Source organism: Rutidosis leptorrhynchoides, chromosome 2, assembly GCF_046630445.1.
Source record: "Rutidosis leptorrhynchoides isolate AG116_Rl617_1_P2 chromosome 2, CSIRO_AGI_Rlap_v1, whole genome shotgun sequence".
Taxonomy (NCBI): Eukaryota; Viridiplantae; Streptophyta; class Magnoliopsida; order Asterales; family Asteraceae; genus Rutidosis; species Rutidosis leptorrhynchoides.
Genome location: NC_092334.1, coordinates 419,945,634 through 419,972,170, shown reverse-complemented (window position 1 = coordinate 419,972,170; position 26,537 = coordinate 419,945,634). Strand labels below are relative to the sequence as shown.

Below are 26,537 nucleotides of genomic sequence, written 5' to 3'. Positions count from 1 at the left end.
TGTCAGGCCCAAAAAATTAGGTTACGGTGTGGGTTTAAGTTTGGGTGTGTAAAGATGGGAAAAAGCCACGAATGACACCGTAACCTAAAGTTTACATTGTATGTATATTTTATCTTTATATTGTAAATCTGACCCCAACTTATTCATGTATATTATATTTATATTTTTACAATTTACTCGTATATAATTTACGTTTACATTAGTTTTACATATATTAGAGTATTTAAATTTAGTTGTACGATTATTTTCAATATATATCTAATTTGTTTCAAATATTTGTAACAAAATTTTATAAGACCCATTTTTTATTATGTCAATGCTAAGTAGTACTTTTTAAATACATATCGCATATAAAAAGAATGTTAGACTTTTACCTAATTAGAAAAGCAAGAAAACTTTATTTGCAAAGTGGCCATCGAGTTCTCTATGAAACAAGAGACCCAGATTCGAATTTTGATAACGTCCAAAATTGAATTAAAATGAGCTCTTGACCGGAGAGAGCGCTAATATGTGCAATTCACCCGGTTACGGGTCTCGTCGCTCAAGGGGCTCGTCACCTAGGAGTTTTACTCGCTAGTGAGGAACAATGTGGTTGTCGCTAGGGAGGTTTCGTCTGCTAACAAAAGAAAAAACTACCATGTAGTTATTAATTTTCAAAAACAAACTTGCATTGCGATACTATTGGTTTAAAATTCTAGCTTCTCCACTACATATTGATCCACCTAATTTTATTGTTTTTTGATTTATACATATAAACTAAGAAAGGTAGAATCCAACACCCATATACACAGATAAAAGGAGAGGGATTCTTATGTTCATATTATTTGAAAGATATTGTTTTTTTTATTAGAATGTATGAAATCAATTTGAGACTTTTGTATTTTTTTTAACGACGATTTTTTGGCATCAGTAGATCATTTAATTCAACGACCCTCATCATTTGCACGTAACACACACGTTCGGGCGGAAACCCGAACCCGATCGACGGTACCCGGGAACACATCCATTCGGACAGTGTTCCGGGTAGAGCGTTACACACACGTTCGGGCGGAAACCCAAACCCGATCAACGGTACCCGGTAACACATCCATTCGGGCAGTGTTCCGGGTAGAGGTCCGTGAACGAATCCGTAAAACCTCCCTATAGGGTCAATATATACTACCATTATTGGTGTTCAATTGGTTTAAAAAAAATCATGTCATCCCTAAGGATCGAACCCATGATCTCTCTCTATCCCATGACACAAAGTACATGGAGAGAACCGTTGGGCTATGCGCGCAAGTTCTCAATTTGAGACTTTTGTGACTAGTAATGACTAAGGGTGTGTTGTTTACCAGTTAGTTAAATGACTTATCACTGATTGTTGAAAATGTTTAACATTTAGTTTGTTTGTTTGTGAGATGATGATGTCAAATTATTCAGCAATTAGTGCTTTTAACCATTCAGAGATAAAAAAAAACTTTGTTAATCACTTTCATTTCTTTTAATATCCTCTTTACATTATGGACAACTTTATCTAACAATTATATATCTTTTATTTATTTATTTATTTATTTAAAAAATTAATACATTAAGACATCATTTATATATAATTTATATTCAAAATTATTATTAAACAGATTATTGCTATTAAAAATAAGTTTAATAGAAACCTTAAAATTATTTAAATATTGAACCACTTAGAACTTAATCATTATGATTATCAAATACAATTTGATTTTCTAAACCTAAAATGTACACTTAGTGATGATGTTGAACTCAAGATTTTTATACAATTATGAATAAATTAAAAGTCAACCATCACCAAAAATAGAAAATAACTTATGGCTGTTGGCTGGCTGCTGTGGAATGTTTGACCTACATCCATCATTCTTTGTCAATTATCTAAAATGCAAATGAATCCTATATAACTAAAACTAGTACTCCGTAGTTCATAACTCTCAAAATATCAATACAATGCCGATATTTTATACTTTTCTTCTTGTGTTTCTTCCCGTGCTGTCTTTCCTCTATTTTCTTCCCAAAATCTCAAAAAACAAATCAAGATGCAATCCACCAGGCCCTCTTGGACTCCCCTTAATTGGAAATTTGCACCAAATTGATCAATCAAGCCTCCACACTTCCTTTTTGAACCTTTCAAAATCGTACGGTCCAATCGTATTTCTCAACCTTGGTTTCATCCCATCGGTTGTTGTTTCATCAGCAAGTCTAGCGAAAGAAGTCCTGAAAACCCAAGATCTTATCTTTTGTAATAGACCATCAACAATCGCACAACGAAAATTCACATACAATAAACTCGACGTCGTTTTTTCACCTTACAACGATTATTTTAAACAAATGAAAAAGCTTGTTAATGTTCATGTACTAGGCCTTAAAAGAGTACAACATTCTAGGCATATTCGTGAAGACGAGGTGACACTTGCCATGAACATGATACACGACCTAGCGCATTCGTCTAAGCACGTAAACGTGAGCGAAATCGCCAAAAATGTGATGAGTACTATTGTAATGAGAGTTGGTTTTGGCAAAAGGTACTGTTAAATACTCTTCGTTTTAAATAAGGAGTGGCGTAGTGGTAGTGACCTGAATCCTCATATGGGAGCTTAGGGATTCGATTCCAACTCGCTGCAAAATTTCCATTGTTGTTACTCGCTCATTCCATGGGCCTCGGAGGTTGTGGACACCTTGCGTTTCAATTGTTGTATCCTTGCGTTTGAACCTTATCCAAGGGGGTTTTACACACGCGATGCCCGAATAGTTTCGTTGTGGGGGTTTCTTCTTGAGGGGCGGTAGGACTGTAATAGTTCGAATAAGGAAATGATCGGGTGAGTGGATTTCGACATCGCGTTCGGCTCCCTTCAGTGACTCCTAACCACCGTTTATAAAAAAAAAAAAAAATACTCTTCGTTCTCCTTGTGTTGCAATTCTATTATTGGATGTTCTAAATTAATTTTTCATTAAAGAAATATTTATAACCTTAAGAGATTCATCTTTTTTTTAAGCAAAGCCTTAAAATATGTATCAGACAAAAATATAAGTAAAACGTAAGCGGTAGATGGGAAATTACATAAAAAATTCAATGTAATAATTTAAACTGTGTGTTTTTCCCAAGATAATAGAATTGAGATGGATTCGGTATTCATTACTTTTTAGGTCTATTATGTATTATTATACCCTTAATTGTATTTTATTTTTGATTATATTCCCTATATATTTTAAAATATAATGTTTTGCACCACATATATTTCCAAAATCTTCAATATGGTATCGAGCCAACCTTAATTTATGGGTACTTCCACAATTTTTAACAGGTACGAAGATGGACAAGAACGTACCAAAATTCTTGGGCTCATTGCTGGACTTCAAGGGATGATAACAAACTTGTTTGTTTCGGATCTTTGGCCCGGAATGCCTTTTGTGGGTTTGATTGATAGACTAACTGGCCAAATTGATCGGTTAGAGAAGTGTTTTCAAGATTTAGATTCGTTTTACCAAGAACTAATTGATGAACGCGTCAACGCTGAATATCGAAAGTGTCATGAGGATGATGACGACATTATCGACATATTAATTCAACTAAAAAAGGATCGAGTTATGAGTAATATTGAGCTCACTGACAATCACATAAAAGCCATGCTCACGGTAAATACTTTATGCTCTCTTCGATATTCTTCATTCTTTTTCCCCACTAAATTAAAATGGTTGAAATCTCAAGATAATAGTTAGGATTTAAATTCAAAGTAAATAATGGTTAAATAAGCATAGAGACAACTATGACATCGTTATCTAAATCAATAATTGAAATTCAAAATCATTAACTTATTTAATGGTTGAAATTCAATTTTTTTGAAAATGTACACATAATTTGTCAGTTATAGGGTTTGGTAAAAATGGGATAAACTTTGGAATCGTGTAATTATTTTCACAGTAAAGTATTTTGACCTTATACACTGTCGTTGAGTTACAAGAAATCTTTGTTTAGGGTAACAAAAAGTGACAACTCCAATGCAGACAATCAAAATTTGGAGTCAACAACAAAGAGTTTCGTGTATATGAATTGTCCATCATATCAATATGAATTTGAAACAAAAACTCTTTATATATAATCAGTGGCGAATCTAGGATCGAAAGTTAATGGAACTTATACAATATAAGTGGTACTTTATATATAATTTTTTTCCTAAAATATAAATGTATACTTAAAAAAACCACCGACTTAAAAAATATATGTGCTCTTATCTTTAGATAGATATAGTGGTGTTCTAAAACTTTTTAGTATTAATTTATAAATAAAGAGTTAAAAATACTGGGGTCCCCACATGATTCAATGTAAAATCGCCTCCGTAGGATGAGTGGTAATCATTTGGCAAAAATGTAGGATGAGTGGTGATACAATTTGAGAAAAATATGCCATTATCACATTTCATAAAAAGTTAGATTTTTTTTTTTTTTTTTTTTTTTTTTTTTTGTGTGTGGAAAAAAACCGAAACTTTTATAGAACACGAGCCGTTCATCAAAAAGATGAAGACTCGGAATAAAGATACAAACAAAGGCACCGAAGTCAAACAACACAAAAACTTTTACAAACACTTGCACACATACAAAGAAAACTCAAAGAGACTAACAAAATAACGAACTAAAGAACGCAACAAGCTTAACCATCAAACTTAGACCTTCGAACGACCACCCCTTTACCTTTCTTTAGCCGAGCCCTTGTCCCCTCTTTAAGCTTCGGAAGCGTCTTCGACCCAATCAATTTACCTTCCACCCTAACCAAACCTTCAATATCTTTCACCGCCTCTTCGAAGAAACTAAACGTTCTACCCGACCCACCACCTTCGCCCGACCCCATTACCGACTCAGGACCCAACCCAGGCCCACCTCCAGGCCCCACATCAGACCTTTTCACCATCCCAGGCCCAACATAATCCTTACCAAACAAACATTCCACCCGACCCGTTACCAACCCGTCTATCTTGTTGCTCGACTGACCAATTTCAAAACCTGCACGTACCGGAGCAAGACCCGAATCATTCTTCCCGATCACCTTTTTAAGACCTTCTAAACCCCCATCACAATTACTTGAACTTGAACCTGAACAACGAACCCGTTTACGCTTTCGAAAACCGTGAGATTCTAACGCCGCCTGAACTTTATCCAAAGAGATCGCAACCGAAGAAGGTGTACCAATTCCCGATCCAGACTTAACGACGCTAGAATTGTAGACACCTACGTTAATACCCGTAGCAACCGGAGAAGAAAAACCAACATCGTCCTTCCCACCATCAACCACACCACCCCCAATACCTTTACCCAACACCTCACCGCCATTAACAGGATCACCCAAATGACCATCTGCATCAAGATTTCCCCCTCCTGACATCAAATCCTTCATAACCGAGTCATTAACATCTTGTACAAAATCAGCCGAGACACTAGCAGCCTGAATTCTCTCAACGATCGATATATCAGAAATTTCATTGACCCAAATGTGGCCAGTATCCAACGAATCATCAATCAACGAAAAAGGAACTAGCTCGTGAATATGCTTAACCTGAGAAGTTTCAACAAACACATAAACAGAGCCAAACTCTAACAATTCAGACGAAGAATTTGCCACTTTCACCACCGAACCTACCCTGCTAGCAATACCTCTAATATTATCTAAGGAAACAAACTTCGCCGGAAAACCCCTTAACTCCACCCAAACAAACCTAAAAAAGGCCTCAGCTGAAATGTCCCGTTCTTATTGATTAAAAACGTTCCATATTAATTGATTTCGTTGCGAGGTTTTGACCTCTATATGAGACGTTTTTCAAAGACTGCATTCATTTTTAAAACAAACCATAAGCTTTATTTCATAAATAAAGGTTTATAAAGCTTTACGTATATTATCAAATAATGCTAATCTAAAATATCCTGTTTACACACGACCATTACATAATGGTTTACAATACAAATATGTTACATCGAAATCAGTTTCTTGAATGCAGTTTTTACACAATATCATACAAACATGGACTCCAAATCTTGTCCTTATTTTAGTATGCAACAGCGGAAGCTCTTAATATTCACCTGAGAATAAACATGCTTTAAACGTCAACAAAAATGTTGGTGAGTTATAGGTTTAACCTATATATATCAAATCGTAACAATAGACCACAAGATTTCATATTTCAATACACATCCCATACATAGAGATAAAAATCATTCATATGGTGAACACCTGGTAACCGACAATAACAAGATGCATATATAAGAATATCCCCATCATTCCGGGACACCCTTCGGATATGATATAAATTTCGAAGTACTAAAGCATCCGGTACTTTGGATGGGGTTTGTTAGGCCCAATAGATCTATCTTTAGGATTCGCGTCAATTAGGGTGTATGTTCCCTAATTCTTAGATTACCAGACTTAATAAAAAGGGGCATATTCGATTTCGATAATTCAACCATAGAATGTAGTTTTACGTACTTGTGTCTATTTTGTAAATTATTTATAAAACCTGCATGTATTCTCATCCCAAAAATATTAGATTTTAAAAGTGGGACTATAAGTCACTTTCACAGATTTTTACTTCGTCGAGAAGTAAGACTTGGCCACTGTTGATTCACGAACCTATAACAATATATACATGTATATTAAAGTATGTTCAAAATATATTTACAACACTTTTAATATATTTTGATGTTTTAAGTTTATTAAGTCAGCTGTCCTCGTTAGTAACCTACAACTAGTTGTCCACAGTTAGATGTACAGAAATAAATCGATAAATATTATCTTGAATCAATCCACGACCCAGTGTATACGTATCTCAGTATTGATCACAACTCAAACTATATATATTATTTTGGAATCAACCTCAACCATGTATAGCTAACTCCCACATTACTGCATATAGAGTGTCTATGGTTGTTCCAAAATATATTATATAGATGGGTCGACATGATAGGTCGAAACATTGTATACGTGTCTATGGTATCTCAAGATTACATAATATACAATACAAGTTGATTAAGTTATGGTTGGAATAGATTTGTTACCAATTTTCACGTAGCTAAAATGAGAAAAATTATCCAATCTTGTTTTACCCATAACTTCTTCATTTTAAATCCGTTTTGAGTGAATCAAATTGCTATGGTTTCATATTGAACTCTATTTTATGAATCTAAACAGAAAAAGTATAGGTTTATAGTCGGAAAAATAAGTTACAAGTCGTTTTTGTAAAGGTAGTCATTTCAGTCGAAAGAACGACGTCAAGATGACCATTTTAGAAAACATACTTCCACTTTGAGTTTAACCATAATTTTTGGATATAGTTTCATGTTCATAATAAAAATCATTTTCTCAGAATAAAAACTTTTAAATCAAAGTTTATCATAGTTTTTAATTAACTAACCCAAAACAGCCCGCGGTGTTACTACGACGGCGTAAATCCGGTTTTACGGTGTTTTTCGTGTTTCCAGGTTTTAAATCATTAAGTTAGCATATCATATAGATATAGAACATGTGTTTAGTTAATTTTAAAAGTCAAGTTAGAAGGATTAACTTTTGTTTGCGAACAAGTTTAGAATTAACTAAACTATGTTCTAGTGATTACGAGTTTAAACCTTCGAATAAGATAGTTTTATGTATATGAATCGAATGATGTTATGAACATCATTACTACCTCAAGTTTAGTAGGTAAACCTACTGGAAGTGACAAGAAATGATCTAGCTTTAAAGGATCTTGGATGGCTTGAAAGTTCTTGAAGTAGGATCATGACACAAAAACAAGTTCAAGTAAGATTTTTACTCGAATTAAGATAGTTTATAGTTATAGAAATTGAATCAAAGTTTGAATATGAATATTACCTTGAATAAGAAAGATAACCTACTGTATATAACAAAGGTTTCTTGATCTTAGATGATTACTTGGAATGGATTAGAAAGCTTGGAAGTAAATTAGTAAACTTGAAGGGATTTTTGAAGTGTTCTTGAAGTGTTCTTCCTATGATGATTATAGCTTGATTCTTGAAGTGATTTTTGATGAAGATGATGATTAACTACTGGAAAAATACGTTCATAATAGTGTGTGTGTGTTGAGAGAGAATTAGAAAGAGAATTGGAAGTGAAATGGAGTGAATGATGAGTGGTAATTGGTGAGTGGTGAGTGGGGTTAAAAGGAGTTCTAGTTAGTTGACTAGCTCATGGTAGAAGTTAAAATTGATTAGTCATGCATGACATAATCAAGAGTGGAATCCCATGCTAGTTCCTATTGGTATATACCCATAGTAAGTACATTTTGAAGCTGTGTATAATACGGGTAAGAATACGACTAGAATTCTTGATGAAAGAAAAGAATGGGAAAGTAACTGTAACCATTTTCGTTAAGTATGAGTGTTTTGATATATGTCTTGAAGTCTTCCAAAAGTATTTTAATACATCTAAATACACTACATGTATATACATTTTAACTGAGTCGTTAAGTCATCGTTAGTCGTTACATGTAAGTGTTGTTTTGAAACCTTTAAGTTAACGATCTCAATTAATGTTGTTAACCCATTGTTTATTATATCTAATGAGATGTTAAATTATTATATTATCATGATATTATGATATATTAATATATCTTAATATGATATATATACATTTAAATGTCGTTACAACGATAATCGTTACATATATGTCTCGTTTCGAAATCCTTAAGTTAGTAGTCTTGTTTATATGTATATAACTCATTGTTAATATACTTATGGAGATACTTACTTATCATAATCTCATGTTAACCATATGTATATCCATATATATATCGTCATGTCGTTTTTACAAGTTTTAACGTTCGTGAATCGCCGGTCAACTTGGGTGGTCAATTGTCTATATGAAACATATTTCAATTAATCAAGTCTTAACAAGTTTGATTGCTTAACATGTTGGAAACATTTAATCATGTAAATATCAATCTCAATTAATATATATAAACATGGAAAAGTTCGGGTCACTACAGTACCTACCCGTTAAATAAATTTCGTCCCGAAATTTTAAGCTGTTGAAGGTGTTGACGAATCTTCTGGAAATAGATGCGGGTATTTCTTCTTCATCTGATCTTCACGCTCCCAGGTGAACTCGGTCCTCTACGAGTATTCCATCGAACCTTAACAATTGGTATCTTGTTTTGCTTAAGTCTTTTAACCTCACGATCCATTATTTCGACGGGTTCTTCGATGAATTGAAGTTTTTCGTTGATTTGGATTTCATCTAACGGAATAGTGAGATCTTCTTTAGCAAAACATTTCTTCAAATTCGAGACGTGGAAAGTGTTATGTACTGCCGCGAGTTGTTGAGGTAACTCAAGTCGGTAAGCTACTGGTCCGACACGATCAATAATCTTGAATGGTCCAATATACCTTGGATTTAATTTCCCTCGTTTACCAAATCGAACAACGCCTTTCCAAGGTGGAACTTTAAGCATGACCATCTCTCCAATTTCAAATTCTATATCTTTTCTTTTAATGTCAGCGTAGCTCTTTTGTCGACTTTGGGCGGTTTTCAACCGTTGTTGAATTTGGATGATCTTCTCGGTAGTTTCTTATATAATCTCCGGACCCGTAATTTGTCTATCCCCCACTTCACTCCAACAAATCGGAGACCTGCACTTTCTACCATAAAGTGCTTCAAACGGCGCCATCTCAATGCTTGAATGGTAGCTGTTGTTGTAGGAAAATTCTGCTAACGGTAGATGTCGATCCCAACTGTTTCCGAAATCAATAACACATGCTCGTAGCATGTCTTCAAGCGTTTGTATCGTCCTTTCGCTCTACCCATCAGTTTGTGGATGATAGGCAGTACTCATGTCTAGACGAGTTCCTAATGCTTGCTGTAATGTCTGCCAGAATCTTGAAATAAATCTGCCATCCCTATCAGAGATAATAGAGATTGGTATTTCATGTCTGGAGACGACTTCCTTCAAATACAGTCGTGCTAACTTCTCCATCTTGTCATCTTCTCTTATTGGCAGGAAGTGTGCTGATTTGGTGAGACGATCAACTATTACCCAAATAGTATCAAAACCACTTGCAGTCCTTGGCAATTTAGTGATGAAATCCATGGTAATGTTTTCCCATTTCCATTCTGGGATTTCGGGTTGTTGAAGTAGACCTGATGGTTTCTGATGCTCAGCTTTGACCTTAGAACACGTCAAACATTCTCCTACGTATTTAGCAACATCGGCTTTCATACCCGGCCACCAAAAATGTTTCTTGAGATCCTTGTACATCTTCCACGTTCCAGGATGTATTGAGTATCTGGTTTTATGAGCTTCTCTAAGTACCATTTCTCTCATATCTCCAAATTTTGGTACCCAAATCCTTTCAGCCCTATACCGGGTTCCGTCTTCCCGAATATTAAGATGCTGCTCCGATCCTTTGGGTATTTCATCCTTTAAATTTCCTTCTTTTAAAACTCCTTGTTGCGCCTCCTTTATTTGAATAGTAAGGTTATTATGAATCATTATATTCATAGATTTTACTCGAATGGGTTCTCTGTCCTTTCTGCTCAAGGCATCGGCTACCACATTTGCCTTCCCCGGGTGGTAACGAATCTCAAAGTCGTAATCATTCAACAATTCAATCCACCTACGCTGCCTCATATTCAGTTGTTTCTGATTAAATATGTGTTGAAGACTTTTGTGGTCGGTATATATAAAACTTTTGACCCCATATAAGTAGTGCCTCCAAGTCTTTAATGCAAAAACAACCGCGCCTAATTCCAAATCATGCGTCGTATAATTTTGCTCGTGAATCTTCAATTGTCTAGACGCATAAGCAATCACCTTCGTTCGTTGCATTAATACACAACCGAGACCTTGCTTTGATGCGTCACAATAAATCACAAAATCATCATTCCCTTCAGGCAATGACAATATAGGTGCCGTAGTTAGCTTTTTCTTCAATAACTGAAACGCTTTCTCTTGTTCATCCTTCCATTCAAATTTTTTCCCTTTATGCGTTAATGCAGTCAAGGGTTTTGCTATTCTGGAAAAGTCTTGATGAACCTTCTGTAGTAACCAGCTAGTCCTAAAAACTGGCGTATGTGTTTAGGAGTTTTCGGTGTTTCCCACTTTTCAACAGTTTCTATCTTTGCCGGATCCACCTTAATACCTTTTTTGTTCACTATGTGACCGAGGAATTGAACTTCTTCCAACCAAAATGCACACTTTGAAAATTTAGCGTACAATTCTTCCTTCCTCAATACTTCTAACACCTTTCTCAAATGTTCACCGTGTTCTTGGTCATTCTTTGAGTAAATAAGTATGTCATCAATGAAAACAATGACAAACTTGTCAAGGTATGGTCCACACACTCGGTTCATAAGGTCCATGAACACAGCTGGTGCATTAGTTAAACCAAATGGCATGACCATAAACTCGTAATGACCGTAACGTGTTCTGAAAGCAGTCTTTGGAATATCATCTTCTTTCACCCGCATTTGATGATACCCGGAACGTAAGTCAATCTTTGAATAAACAGACGAGCCTTGTAGTTGATCAAATAAGTCATCGATTCTCGGTAGTGGGTAGCGGTTCTTGATGGTAAGTTTGTTCAACTATCGGTAGTCGATACACAACCTGAATGTACCATCTTTCTTCTTGACAAACAAAACCGGAGCTCCCCACGGTGATGTGCTTGGTCGAATGAAACCATGCTCTAAAAGTTCTTGTAATTGGCTTTGCAGTTCTTTCATCTCGCTGGGTGCGAGTCTGTAAGGAGCACGAGCTATTGGTGCAGCTCCTGGTACAAGATCTATTTGAAATTCAACGGATCGATGTGGGGGTAATCCCGGTAATTCTTTCAGAAATACATCGGGAAATTCTTTTGCGACGGGAACATCATTGATGCTCTTTTCTTCAGTTTGTACTTTCTCGACGTGTGCTAGAACAGCATAGCAACCTTTTCTTATTAGTTTTTGTGCCTTCAAATTACTAATAAGATGTAGCTTCGTGTTGCCCTTTTCTCCGTACACCATTAAGGGTTTTCCTTTTTCTCGTATAATGCGAATTGCATTTTCGTAACAAACAATCTCTGCTTTCACTTCTTTCAACCAGTCCATACCGATTATCACATCAAAACTCCCTAACTCTACTGGTATCAAGTCAATCTTAAATGTTTCGCTAATCAGCTTAATTTCTCGATTCCGACATATATTATCTGCTGAAATTAATTTACCATTTGCTAATTCGAGTAAAAATTTACTATCCAAAGGCGTCAATGGACAACTTAATTTAGCACAAAAATCTCTACTCATATAGCTTCTATCCGCACCCGAATCAAATAAAACGTAAGCAGATTTATTGTCAATAAGAAACGTACCCGTAACAAGCTCCGGGTCTTCTTGTGCCTCTGCCACATTAATATTGAAAACTCTTTCGCGGCCTTGTCCATTCGTGTTCTCCTGGTTCGGGCAATTTCTAATAATGTGGCCCGGTTTTCCACATTTATAACAAACTACATTGGCATAACTTGCTCCGACACTACTTGCTCTGCCATTACTCGTTCCGACACCATTTGTTCCTTTCGTTCTATTAACCCCTGGTCCGTAGACCTCACACTTCGCCGCGCTATGACCATTTCTTTTACACTTGTTGCAAAATTTGGTGCAGAACCCCGAGTGATACTTTTCACACCTTTGGCATAGCTGCTTCTGATTGTTGTTGTTGCGGTTATTATTATTGTTGGGATGATTGTTATAGTTGCTGTTGTTGTTGTTGTTGTTGTTGTTGGGCCGTTTGTTGTAGTTGCGATTGATGTTGCGATTGTTGTTGTAATTGCTGTTGTTGTTGTATTGGTGATTCTTATCACCGTTTTCCTCCCACTTTCTTTTGACTTGCTTCACATTGGCCTCTTCAGCAGTCTGTTCTTTAATTCTTTCTTCAATCTGGTTTACTAGTTTGTGAGCCATTCTACATGCCTGTTGTATGGAGGCGGGCTCGTGTGAACTTATATCTTCTTGGATTCTTTCCGGTAATCCTTTCACAAACGCGTCGATCTTCTCTTCCTCATCTTCGAATGCTCCCGGACACAATAGGCACAATTCTGTGAATCGTCTTTCGTACGTGGTAATATCAAATCCTTGGGTTCGTAACCCTCTAAGTTCTGTCTTGAGCTTATTGACCTCGGTTCTGGGACGGTACTTCTCGTTCATCAAGTGCTTGAATGCTGACCACGGTAGTGCGTACGCATCGTCTTGTCCCACTTGCTCTAGATAGGTATTCCACCATGTTAACGCAGAACCTGTGAAGGTATGCGTAGCGTACTTTACTTTGTCCTCTTCAGTACACTTACTTATGACAAACACCGATTCGACCTTCTCGGTCCACCGTTTCAATCCGATCGGTCCTTCGGTACCATCAAATTCCAAAGGTTTGCAGGCAGTGAATTCTTTGTAGGTGCACCCTACACGATTTCCTGTACTGCTAGATCCAAGGTTATTGTTGGTATGTAGCGCAGCCTGTACTGCGGCTATGTTTGAAGCTAGAAAAGTACGGAATTCCTCTTCATTCATATTCACGGTGTGTCGAGTAGTCGGTGCCATTTCCTTCAAAATAGTCAAATGGAACAAGTTAATCATACAGAATATTAAGAGTAGTTAATAGTATTTCGTAGCATAATATGAACTCATTTATAAAAGCTTTTTCTTCATATTAGCGTTTTATAAGTTTAAATTCGGGTAGTACCTACCCGTTAAGTTCATACTTAGTAGCTAATATACAATTCAACTACTACAATTCTATATGAAAAACTGATTATAATAATATTTCGCGTTCAAACTTTTATACAATATTTTACAAACTTACAATACCGCTTATTTTACATAAAGCATGAAATATAGCACACAATAACTTTGATACAAGATAGTTGTGAAGATAATTCTAGCTAGTACACAAGTCGTTCAGCAAAGGCAATAAAGACACGTAATTCATACGTCCAGAAACAAGTCATGCATTCTGGTTTTACTAGGACTACTTCCCATCCTTGGTCTTGTGGAACATAACCGTTATGGCCGTTGATAAGACAGCGTGTTGTAACGTCGTCAAAGGGACGAGGGTTACGTAATGTCCAACAGTCCCGTAACAATCTAAAAACCTCATTTCTTACCCCAATTACCGACTCCGTCACTTGTGGGAACGTTTTGTTTAATAGTTGTAGCCCGATGTTCTTGTTCTCACTTTGGTGAGAAGCGAACATTACTAATCTGTAAGCATAACATGCTTCTTTATGTTGCATGTTAGCCGCTTTTTCTAAATCACGAAGTCCAATATTCGGATATATTGAGTCAAAATAATTTCTTAACCCATTGCGTAAAATAGCATTTGGGTTCCCCGCAATATATGCGTCAAAGTAAACACATCGTAACTTATGGATTTCCCAATGTGATATCCCCCATCTTTCGAACGAAAGCCTTTTATAAACCAAGGCATTCTTGGAACGTTCTTCGAATGTCTTACAAACTGATCTCGCCTTAAATAGTTGTGCCGAAGAATTCTGACCGACTCTGGACAAGATTTCATCAATCATGTCTCCGGGTAGGTCTCTTAAAATATTGGGTTGTCTATCCATTTTGTGTTTTTATACTGTAAAATAGACAAGAGTTAGATTCATAAAAAAAAATACTTATTAATACAAGCAATTTTTTTACATATATCATAAAGCATAAGCACACTACATTACATATATTACACCACACGAATACAACTATCTTATTCCGACTCGCTTGTTTCTTCTTCTTCGGTTTTGGTTCGTTTTGCCAAGTTTCTAGGGATATATGATGTTCCCCTAATACGAGCCGTCGTTTTCCACATTGGTTTAGAAAAACCTGGTGGTTTAGAGGTTCCCGGGTCATTGTTACAACTTAAGGACTTCGGGGGTTGACGATACATATAAAGTTCATCGGGGTTGGAATTAGATTTCTCTATTTTTATGCCCTTTCCCTTATTATTTTCTTTTGCCTTTTTAAATTCAGTTGGGGTAATTTCTATAACATCATCGGAATTCTCGTCGGAATCCGATTCATCGAAGAATTGGTAATCCTCCCAATATTTTGCTTCCTTGGCGGAAACACCATTGACCATAATTAACCTTGGTCGGTTGGTTGAGGATTTTCTTTTACTTAACCGTTTTATTATTTCCCCCACCGGTTCTATTTCTTCTTCCGGTTCCGATTCTTCTTCCGGTTCCGACTCTTCTTCCGGTTCCTCTTCGGGAACTTGTGAATCAGTCCACGAATCATTCCAATTTACATTTGACTCTTCATTATTATTAGGTGAGTCAATGGGACTTGTTCTAGAGGTAGACATCTATCACATAATATCAAACGCGTTAAGAGATTAATATATCACATAATATTCACATGTTAAAAATATATAGTTTCCAACAAAATTTGTTAAGCAATCATTTTTCAAGTAAACACGGTCGAAGTCCAGACTCACTAATGCATCCTAACAAACTCTATAAGACACACTAATGCAAAATTCTGGTTCTCTAAGACCAACGCTCGGATACCAACTGAAATGTCCCGTTCTTATTGATTAAAAACGTTCCATATTAATTGATTTCGTTGCGAGGTTTTGACCTCTATATGAGACGTTTTTCAAAGACTGCATTCATTTTTAAAACAAACCATAACCTTTATTTCATAAATAAAGGTTTATAAAGCTTTACGTAGATTATCAAATAATGATAATCTAAAATATCCTGTTTACACACGACCATTACATAATGGTTTACAATACAAATATGTTACATCGAAATCAGTTTCTTGAATGCAGTTTTTACACAATATCATACAAACATGGACTCCAAATCTTGTCCTTATTTTAGTATGCAACAGCGGAAGCTCTTAATATTCACCTGAGAATAAACATGCTTTAAACGTCAACAAAAATGTTAGTAAGTTATAGGTTTAACCTATATATATCAAATCGTAACAATAGACCACAAGATTTCATATTTCAATACACATCCCATACATAGAGATAAAAATCATTCATATGGTGAACACCTGGTAACCGACAATAACAAGATGCATATATAAGAATATCCCCATCATTCCGGAACACCCTTCGGATATGATATAAATTTCGAAGTACTAAAGCATCCGGTACTTTGGATGGGGTTTGTTAGGCCCAATAGATCTATCTTTAGGATTCGCGTCAATTAGGGTGTCTGTTCCCTAATTCTTAGATTACCAGACTTAATAAAAAGGGGCATATTCGATTTCGATAATTCAACCATAAAATGTAGTTTCACGTACTTGTGTCTGTTTTGTAAATCATTTATAAAACCTGCATGTATTCTCATCCCAAAAATATTAGATTTTAAAAGTGGGACTATAACTCACTTTCACAGATTTTTACTTCGTCGAGAAGTAAGACTTGGCCACTGTTGATTCATGAACCTATAACAATATATACATGTATATTAAAGTATGTTCAAAATATATTTACAACACTTTTAATATATTTTGATGTTTTAAGTTTATTAAGTCAGCTGTCCTCGTTAGTAACCTACAACTAGTTGTCCACAGTTAGATGTACAGAAATAAATCGATAAATATTATCTTGAATCAATCCACGACCCAGTGTATACGTATCTCAGTATTGATCACAACTCAAACTATATATATTATTTTGGAATCAACCTCAACCCTGTATAGCTAACTCCCACATTACTGCATATAGAGTGTCTATGGTTGTTCCAAAATATATTATATAGATGTGTCGACATGATAGGTCGAAACATAAAATACGTGTCTATGGTATCTCAAGATTACATAATATACAATACAAGTTGATTAAGTTATGGTTGGAATAGATTTGTTACCAATTTTCACGTAGCTAAAATGAGAAAAATTATCCAATCTTGTTTTACCCATAACTTCTTCATTTTAAATCCGTTTTGAGTGAATCAAATTGCTATGGTTTCATATTGAACTCTATTTTATGAATCTAAACAGAAAAAGTATAGGTTTATAGTCAGAAAAATAAGTTACAAGTCGTTTTTGTAAAGGTAGTCATTTCAGTCGAAAAACGACGTCTAGATGACCATTTTAGAAAACATACTTCCACTTTGAGTTTAACCATAATTTTTGGATATAGTTTCATGTTCATAATAAAAATTATTTTACCAGACTAACAACTTTTAAATCAAAGTTTATCATAGTTTTTAATTAACTAACCCAAAACAGCCCGCGGTGTTACTACGACGGCGTAAATCCGGTTTTACGGTGTTTTTCGTGTTTCCAGGTTTTAAATCATTAAGTTAGCATATCATATAGATATAGAACATGTGTTTAGTTAATTTTAAAAGTCAAGTTAGAAGGATTAACTTTTGTTTGCGAACAAGTTTAGAATTAACTAAACTATGTTCTAGTGATTACGAGTTTAAACCTTCGAATAAGATAGTTTTATATATATGAATCGAATGATGTTATGAACATCATTACTACCTCAAGTTTAGTAGGTAAACCTACTGGAAGTGACAAGAAATGATCTAGCTTCAAAGGATCTTGGATGGCTTGAAAGTTCTTGAAGTAGGATCATGACACAAAAACAAGTTCAAGTAAGATTTTTACTCGAATTAAGATAGTTTATAGTTATAGAAATTGAATCAAAGTTTGAATATGAATATTACCTTGAATAAGAAAGATAACCTACTGTATATAACAAAGGTTTCTTGATCTTAGATGATTACTTGGAATGGATTAGAAAGCTTGGAAGTAAATTAGTAAACTTGAAGAGATTTTTGAAGTGTTCTTGAAGTGTTCTTCCTATGATGATTATAGCTTGATTCTTGAAGTGATTTTTGATGAAGATGATGATTAACTACTGGAAAAATACGTTCATAATAGTGTGTGTGTGTGTTGAGAGAGAATTAGAAAGAGAATTGGAAGTGAAATGGAGTGAATGATGAGTGGTAATTGGTGAGTGGTGAGTGGGGTTAAAAGGAGTTCTAGTTAGTTGACTAGCTCATGGTAGAAGTTAAAATTGATTAGTCATACATGACATAATCAAGAGTGGAATCCCATGCTAGTTCCTATTGGTATATACCCATAGTAAGTACGTTTTGAAGCTGTGTATAATACGGGTAAGAATACGACTAGAATTCTTGATGAAAGAAAAGAATGGGAAAGTAACTGTAACCATTTTCGTTAAGTATGAGTGTTTTGATATATGTCTTGAAGTCTTCCAAAAGTATTTTAATACATCTAAATACACTACATGTATATACATTTTAACTGAGTCGTTAAGTCGTCGTTACATGTAAGTGTTGTTTTGAAACCTTTAAGTTAACGATCTCAATTAATGTTGTTAACCCATTGTTTATTATATCTAATGAGATGTTAAATTATTATATTATCATGATATTATGATATATTAATATATCTTAATATGATATATATACATTTAAATGTCGTTACAACGATAATCGTTACATATATGTCTCGTATCGAAATCCTTAAGTTAGTAGTCTTGTTTATATGTACATAACTCATTGTTAATATACTTATGGAGATACTTACTTATCATAATCTCATGTTAACCATATGTATATCCATATATATATCGTCATGTCGTTTTTACAAGTTTTAACGTTCGTGAATCGCCGGTCAACTTGGGTGGTCAATTGTCTATATGAAACATATTTCAATTAATCAAGTCTTAACAAGTTTGATTGCTTAACATGTTGGAAACATTTAATCATGTAAATATCAATCTCAATTAATATATATAAACATGGAAAAGTTCGGGTCACTACATCAGCCTTTTGAGTGAACGGAACCACCAAATCGAAACCAGAATCAAAGCCCTTGGAAAGAACATTTGAGTATGAATCTAAATCAACACACTCAACCACCCCTGCAAACGACCCCAATCTTCTAAAATTCGAAACCTTAGCTATGAATAGTTGAGTCTTTTAACCAAAGTGACACCAACTCACAAACATAACTTTTCATTTTATTGACTCTAGTATTTAACTGTGCATTCCACACTCTCCTAATTTGTAATGAAGGTTAACTCGAAATTTAATTGTTTCAAGTAAATCGTAATCACACAAAATGGTTAATGACAATAAAATCACCAACATAATTATAGTTTTTTTTAATATAGACATATAAATAAAAATATATACAAGAATATAAGGTTATTATTATTATTATTATTATTATTATTATTATTATTATTATTATTATTATTATTATTATTATTATTTGTGACGTATGTCTTCACAAACTACAATGTGCTACATCAGTGCTACCTCGGTGTTTTCTTTTCATCATTAACTCATCACAATACCCATGACATACCTTTAACCATCAAATGGATCCACCTAAATTGATTAATACTATACAACACTCTTAATGCATATGGTATAAAAGAAAACAGCAAATGCTCTTAGTTTAATTATGCTTTACAACCGCCCCACATAACATGACCATTCAACCACGCTCCAATGGAGCTTGCTTGTATCGGTATCGTTGGAAGGGAGCTCTAACCACACTCCCAACCACGGACCTATATTAGTGGTCTTACTAATTTATTATAATTATTTTATTTATTCACTAATTTTTTTAACGATTAAAGTTATTTTCTCCGTATTTGATCGACGGTTTTTGGATTTGATATGAAAATTTAGTTGCCTGAACAAGAAATACTATAATTAGAAAACTTTACAAACTTACATGACATACTTCCTAGATTGCTTTAACACATATCGATCTTAAGAATATCATTATCATGAGTGATTGAGTAATCAAATCGCATTTTTTCTCTTTAATACCCCTCCCATTTCACACATAATTAGTCCAAATTATTTGGTAAATTTCTTTTTATAAAACTTTTATATGTCTAGCATACCTCTTCGAGTTGTATTTTAAGTACTCTCTCCGTCTCAATTAATAGTTGATAGACAAAAAAACATACAATTAAAGAAAATTATTATAACACTGTATTATTTATTCACTTTATTGTTTTGTCCTTTACTTTTTATCAAAAATTTTGTTTTACATGCATAGGATATAAAAGAACTTTATCAAATTGTTCTTAATTATTCATGAAAGTGAATTACCGAGTATTAATTCGAGATAATACGAAATGAAAAGGTGAATTATTAAAATGCGGCAGCTGGAGTATGAACTTGACTCTGTTTTTAATTGATTTTATGTTTACTTTATCCATTTGTTTCCTGTGTGTATCACAATCTAATTCCTCTCTGCATCATAACCTAACTAATCTGTTGAAATTTATATACTTCCAAAACACAATCTAGATTTCCAATATGTTTTTTTAGCTATTCAAATTTTTTAATAATTGTCTAATTTTATAACTTGATAAGAAATAGAAGGTAAACTTTCTTTGTACTCTCAATATATGAATATATGTTAAATAAAAAGATAGGTAAATTGTATACAGTAAAACTATAAAGTAACCTAATTTTAAACACAAATCTTTTAATTAGAATGCAAACATATTGAAGTTTACAAATATTTTCTTTCATTGTTCTTGTAGGATGTATTGGTGGCTGGAACAGATGCTAGTGCAGCTATAGTGATTTGGGCAATGACATCATTAATAAAAAACCCTCAAATAATGAAAAAAACACAAGATGAAGTTAGAAATGTAGTTGGGAAAAAAGGTGAAGTAAATGAAGATGATCTTCGAAAACTTACTTATCTCAAAACAGTAACAAAAGAGATAATGAGGTTATACCCTCCAGCTCCTCTTCTAGTACCTCGAGAAACGAATAAAGATACAATTTTACACGGTTACGAAATCAAGCAAAAAACTATGGTTCATGTGAACGCGTGGGCCATTGGAAGAGACCCCGAGTTATGGGAAAACCCCGAAGAGTTCTTACCGGAGAGGTTTTTGGGTAGTGAAGTTGACTTTAGAGGTAATGATTTCGAGTTGATTCCATTTGGAGGTGGTCGAAGAATTTGTCCTGGAATTTCGATGGGCGTTTTGATGGCAGAACTGTTGTTAGCTAATCTTGTTTACTTGTTTGATTGGAGTTTGTTAGATGGTGTGAAGATTGAAGATATAGATTATGAGGTTATGCCAGGGTTAACCATGCATAAAAAGAATGATTTGTGTCTTTTAGCCCATGTTTACTTGCAAGAAAAAGATGATAGATTTTAGTGGTACAAATATAAAACTTTGGTTAAAATACCTTGAAGATGTTGTTAGGAATTCGGTAGGCCCTAACAAGACAAGTGATTTTGACTAATTACTAACGCACAAATGACAAACAAATAATTAAAGCATAACGATAAATAAAGTATAAACGACACGGGTATTTAACGTGATTATATCCCAACTCCAAAACACGGAGAAGGGTTTACTCCATGGGCGCAAACCAGAGATTTTTTACTATTAATTTTGTGCACACATTACAATGAGGCTAGGGTTACAATTTATAGGAAGAGTTAAACTTGTCGACCAAGTTAAACTTGTCCTTCAAGCAAAAGACATTCCATAAATATCTATTACTTGCTCCATACTCCATTCCTACTAGAAGATTTAATTAAGGCCACAAAATCTCTACGACTTGTTCACCAAGTCAAGCTCCCTACGACTTGTTCACCAAGTCAAGCGCCTTGTTCATCAAGTCACGTCTTGTTCCTTTGATCAAATTCTTCACACCTTCAACAATCTCCCACTTGAAGACTTCGAGCAAACTCTTCACTACTCAACAATCTCCCACTTGAAGATTTTGAACAAACCGGACATCAATCTCCATTCCATCCAAGAAAGTCAAACCACCATTATACCGCCAAACTCCATTTGGGACACGCACACTCATCACATACGTTAATTGTCAATGTTGTTCAAGCACCCAGAGCAACTCTCGATCTCCTCTCAGCTACGACTTTTGATAACGCCAGATTCAAACATCCGGGTCACGCCGCTCTTCCACACGAGAGGGAAGGAAGTCTTTCGATACCAAAACCACTAAACTTCAACCCGATCTCTAGTTACTAACAAGGGTACTCTCGGTTTCTTGCAACACCATCTTCTTACACAAGAAGATCAATTGAAGTATGCGAAACTTCAATTATAAGATTCTTTCATGAGACAACACGGCCTCACCCATCGCTCTAGACACGTCCGATCCCGTCAAACCCGTGTCAACGATCACTCGTACAGAATTTCAGTCTATCTATGATTTTCCTTCCCAGCAATCAGAAAACCCCAACAGACGCCTTTGTAGACTATTCATCAAGGCTCCAGTGAGAACACAAAATCTTAAAATCTACACCTTTGAACTTTTACCAGGTTAAACCTGAACACCAGCAACTTCGAAAAACTATATCTCGAGACCTAACGGTTCGATCTTTCTCAAACTTTTACGGCCACTAGATCTATGCCTCTAGCACCTTCGGTAAAAATTTCAAATCGATCCAACGCCTAACAAACATGTTACGATTTTTCTTCTCCAGCTGCGCAATAATATCCGGAGTTTGAAAGTTCATCATTCCCTTGAAAATGACTGCAAGGAATGATAACTCAGATCCGATACCTGAATCTTCCGAAAAATCTCTCTCCTGCAACAAACTCTATCGAACCGATCTCTGACTCTGTAACCCTTCGCTAACGATCATCATCATAATACAATTGTCGCGACCAACTGCATCATGACCCGCCAGAATCGTCACCCAATCCTAGTATGATCAACTCTGGATACATAGACCATATCCACTGAGTTTATTGCGATATACTAAGTCTCTAGATCTCGATAACATGTTGCAAACCCCAGATCTGTCGTTTCATAACCCTGATGATTACCGAATCATCATCCTATCGTAAACTTGCTTTCAATCCACCATCGTGCCCGGTCTTCAAACCTTTAGCTCTGATACCACTTGTTAGGAATTCGGTAGGCCTTAACAAGACAAGTGATTTAAACTAATCACTAACCCACAAACGACAAAAGAATAATTAAAGCATAACGATAAATAAAGTACAAATGACACGGGTATTTAACGTGGTTATATCCCAACTCCAAAACACGGAGAATGGTTTACTCCACGGGCGCAAACCAGATGAAACAACCCAACCCGTATTCCATACGATAATTTTTTTTTTTAAATAATACACATTTACGCGCCAATTAAATATGTAAACCATTCCACACGTTTCATTAAAACATACAACAAGTTTAGTGTTTACAAAAGGCACAAAGGCCATTAACGAATGTGATACAAGTTTGACCAATACAAAAATGATAGTTTTAAACCAAACAACACATCGAGCATGGTTTGGGACTAAACTACCCAAAACGCTAGGCCAACTTCCAAAAGCTTCAACATAACATCATCAAGGGACACCTAGTGCCCAACAACCCCCTTGCCCTTGTCCACACCTGCATCTAAAAAGATAAACAACGAGAGGGGTAAGCTAATGCTTAGTGAATGCAACAATTATACATTTACATATACAACCTACTTACTTGCAATCACTTACGCATTTACCGCATACATGCTAGCATTATAAGTAATCATACCATCACGAGTATAACACTAAACCTTCCACCATACGAGCTAGCATAACAATAGCATATAGTTTAAACAATATAATATGCTACAATCCACACACACAACCATGGTTAACCAAACGAACGAGGGAATGGTGTTTAAAGACCGTCGGAGTTCATAACAACCATTAGTGCACTTAACACTTCGTACACTAACCCCACGGGTGGCATCTTAACACGTCGATACTTCACCCCGGGTGGTGCCTTAACACTTCAACACTTCACCCCGAGTGGTGTCTTAGCACATCGACACTTCACTCGTTACATCTCTCGAAGTGGCATCTTAACACATCGATACTTCACTCCCGAGTGGTGTCTTAACACATCGACACTTCACTCGCCACGTGAGGAGTGGTGTCTTAACACGTCGACACTTCACAACTCAACTACACAAATAAATACATCATATATGCACGCATATAATTATTCCACTCACCTTAACACTTCGGTGATGATTATGCACTTCCGAGCTTCAAAGCAATGTACCTAATACATTAAGTACAATTTCAATACACAACTAGTGGAATTAACCACATTACACCTACTTGAGCATTTAATGGTACAACTCGCATTAAATGACTCAAACACACCACAACCGCCCCTTTAATGGTCAAGACTCGAATTTAATCACTAAAGCTAGTGAATTAAAGTCTAGTAACTTCAACTAGCACCTACTTAGGGTAATTCATACCCAATTCACCCAAACTAGGTCAACATTACTCTTTTGACCCATTTTAACTCTTACACTACCAAACTTGTCAAACATGACCTATTTACCATTTCAACAACATTTTAACAAGTGTTTAACGCTTAACAACACCATCAACACTTACAAATCCTATTTTCATTAGACCAAATCCTAGCTTGTGGCTATTAGGGTTTCATTACAACCACATAACCCAAATTCACCCATTTTACCCTCAAATGGGTCAAACAAGTCTCTAGTAACCAAAACCCTAGCCATTAACCAATTAAAACTCAAAACTTAGAGTTAGAACTTACCGAGACTTTCAACGCGTAGCTAGAGATACAAGGAACAACTTTAATTCTTGCTCCAAAGATCAACCCTCAATCCTTCACTCTCAAATCTCACTTTTAATTCAAATGGGTTTTAAGTTTTGGGAGAGAAAATGAAAGAAAATAGAAAAAGGAAATGAATTAAATGAACTAGTGGTGCAGATTTAATGCTCCAATCTGATCCATACGCCAATTTACCAAATTGCCCCTTAAAATCACTTATAAAAAGCTAAGTTCGACACCAGTCTGGCAGTAATGCCGCGGCGCGGCTCAAATCGTCGCGGCGCGACGAACAAAGGGAAAATCACCCTTTCTTAACCCATGTTCTGTCCCTGGTTTGCTTGATATGCCGCGGCGCGGACCCGTTTGTCGCGGCGCGGCCTAAGGCCCTATCTGGCCAGCTCGACAACCTTAAACACAAAAATCGTTTTACACAACATTCAAGTCGTTCAAGCTTCCAATACACGTCTAAACATTGTATCTAAGCCTCACAAGACTTAACGCTAACCAAGACTCATTTACAAACTTATATACGCACACATTAACAAGTACATATATATATGTATCTACACAATTACGAATAAACAACGAGTTACAAACGTACAAATGATTAAGTATGTACCTTTTGATACGTACGGGAAAAACAGGATGTTACACCAGAGATTTTCTACAATGAGGCTAGGGGTTACAATTTATAGGAAGATTTAAACTTGTCCACCAAGTTAAACTTGTCCTTCAAGCAAAAGACATTCTATAAATATCTATTACTTGCTCCATACTCCATTCATACTAGAAGATTTAATTAAGGTAACAGAATCTCTACGACTTGTTCACCAAGTCAAGCTCCCTATTACTTGTTCACCAAGTCAATCGCCTTGTTCATCAAGTCACGTCTTATTCCTTTGATCAAATTCTTCACACCTTCATCAGATGTTGGTTTAAGTAACTTTGGTTAACCATACATAGATCAATAGTGTAGATATGATCGATAGAGAAAATATATTTTGTAGTTGAGGTCTGTAAGGTCTTAACTAATTCCATTTAGGTTTATTTTCATTCTATTGTTTTGTTTTGGGTTACTAAACATAAATGTTTCTCTAGTTGATAAATTATTAAGTAATTTACATACTGTAAACTAAATAGTTTAGTAATTCAATTGAATAAATTAATAGTTCGATAATCTAATGAAACATATTTAGTAGAATAATTTATTTGTGTATTACTGTAACTATTTACTTATTTGATTTAACTTTGAGATACTTCGTGACTAGGAGGACCCTTGATCATCCCAGCCTAAATACTGTATTTTAGACCGTAGTTCTAGTGAGCCCCATTCAATTTATTTACAGTCAAGTCAAGCCCGCACAATTGGTTCACATCCTGCATCAACACTCGAATCCTATGATTCTGCATTTTAAATGAGTTTATATTTGATTGTGTATTAAACTTTAAGTAAAATATTATTATATTATACAAGTATATTAATATTATGATATTATGATTGCTAGTTTATAAATTGCGTTTTTTTGGGAGCTTAAGCACTGTTGGAGCTAATCAGTTCATTGTATCTTATATCGGAAAGTAAAAGAAACAAATGTGGACATATAAATTTATGGGAACCTCCTTCTATCACTAATTGGTTTTAGAGTAATGTTTGTACATGTTGGTGGGCCTGAAAACGATCCTACAAATGGTATCCGAGCCTGGTTATATCTCAGATGTGTAGACGGTGCAGAATGGTAAAGGAGGTTCAAATCGAGATGACTGTGGACGTGACCGGGGAAGAGGATGGGGGTCTGGGTGAGTCGAGATGGTATCGAACACGTTCGTGGGAGTAGCGTGGAATGAACCGATTAAGATGATGATTGTTGAAGCTAATCGGTTCATTGTGTCCCACATCATAAAGTAAAAGAAACAAATGTGCATATATAAGCTTATATGAACATTCC

The 26,537-nt window shown here is 35.3% G+C and overlaps 1 protein-coding gene across 1 annotated transcript; it reads left to right on the top strand.

The window, feature by feature from the left end:
• Positions 1-1,956: 1,956 nt before the first annotated feature.
• LOC139889179 (6,7,8-trihydroxycoumarin synthase-like) lies at positions 1,957-21,176 on the top strand. The gene is made up of 3 exons (XM_071872142.1): positions 1,957-2,531; positions 3,312-3,642; positions 20,547-21,176. Exons 1-3 carry the CDS (start codon positions 1,957-1,959, stop codon positions 21,174-21,176), a joined length of 1,536 nt encoding a protein of 511 aa, XP_071728243.1.
• The last annotated feature ends 5,361 nt before the right edge of the window (positions 21,177-26,537 follow it).

Excerpts from the sequence above, each read along its gene's own strand:
- LOC139889179 (XM_071872142.1), top strand. The coding sequence starts at position 1,957 with ATGCCGATATTTTATACTTTTCTTCTTGTGTTTCTTCCCGTGCTGTCT. Across the intron at positions 2,532-3,311 it reads AGAGTTGGTTTTGGCAAAAG|GTACGAAGATGGACAAGAAC; the intron begins GTACTGTTAAAT and ends AATTTTTAACAG. Across the intron at positions 3,643-20,546 it reads ACATAAAAGCCATGCTCACG|GATGTATTGGTGGCTGGAAC; the intron begins GTAAATACTTTA and ends TTGTTCTTGTAG.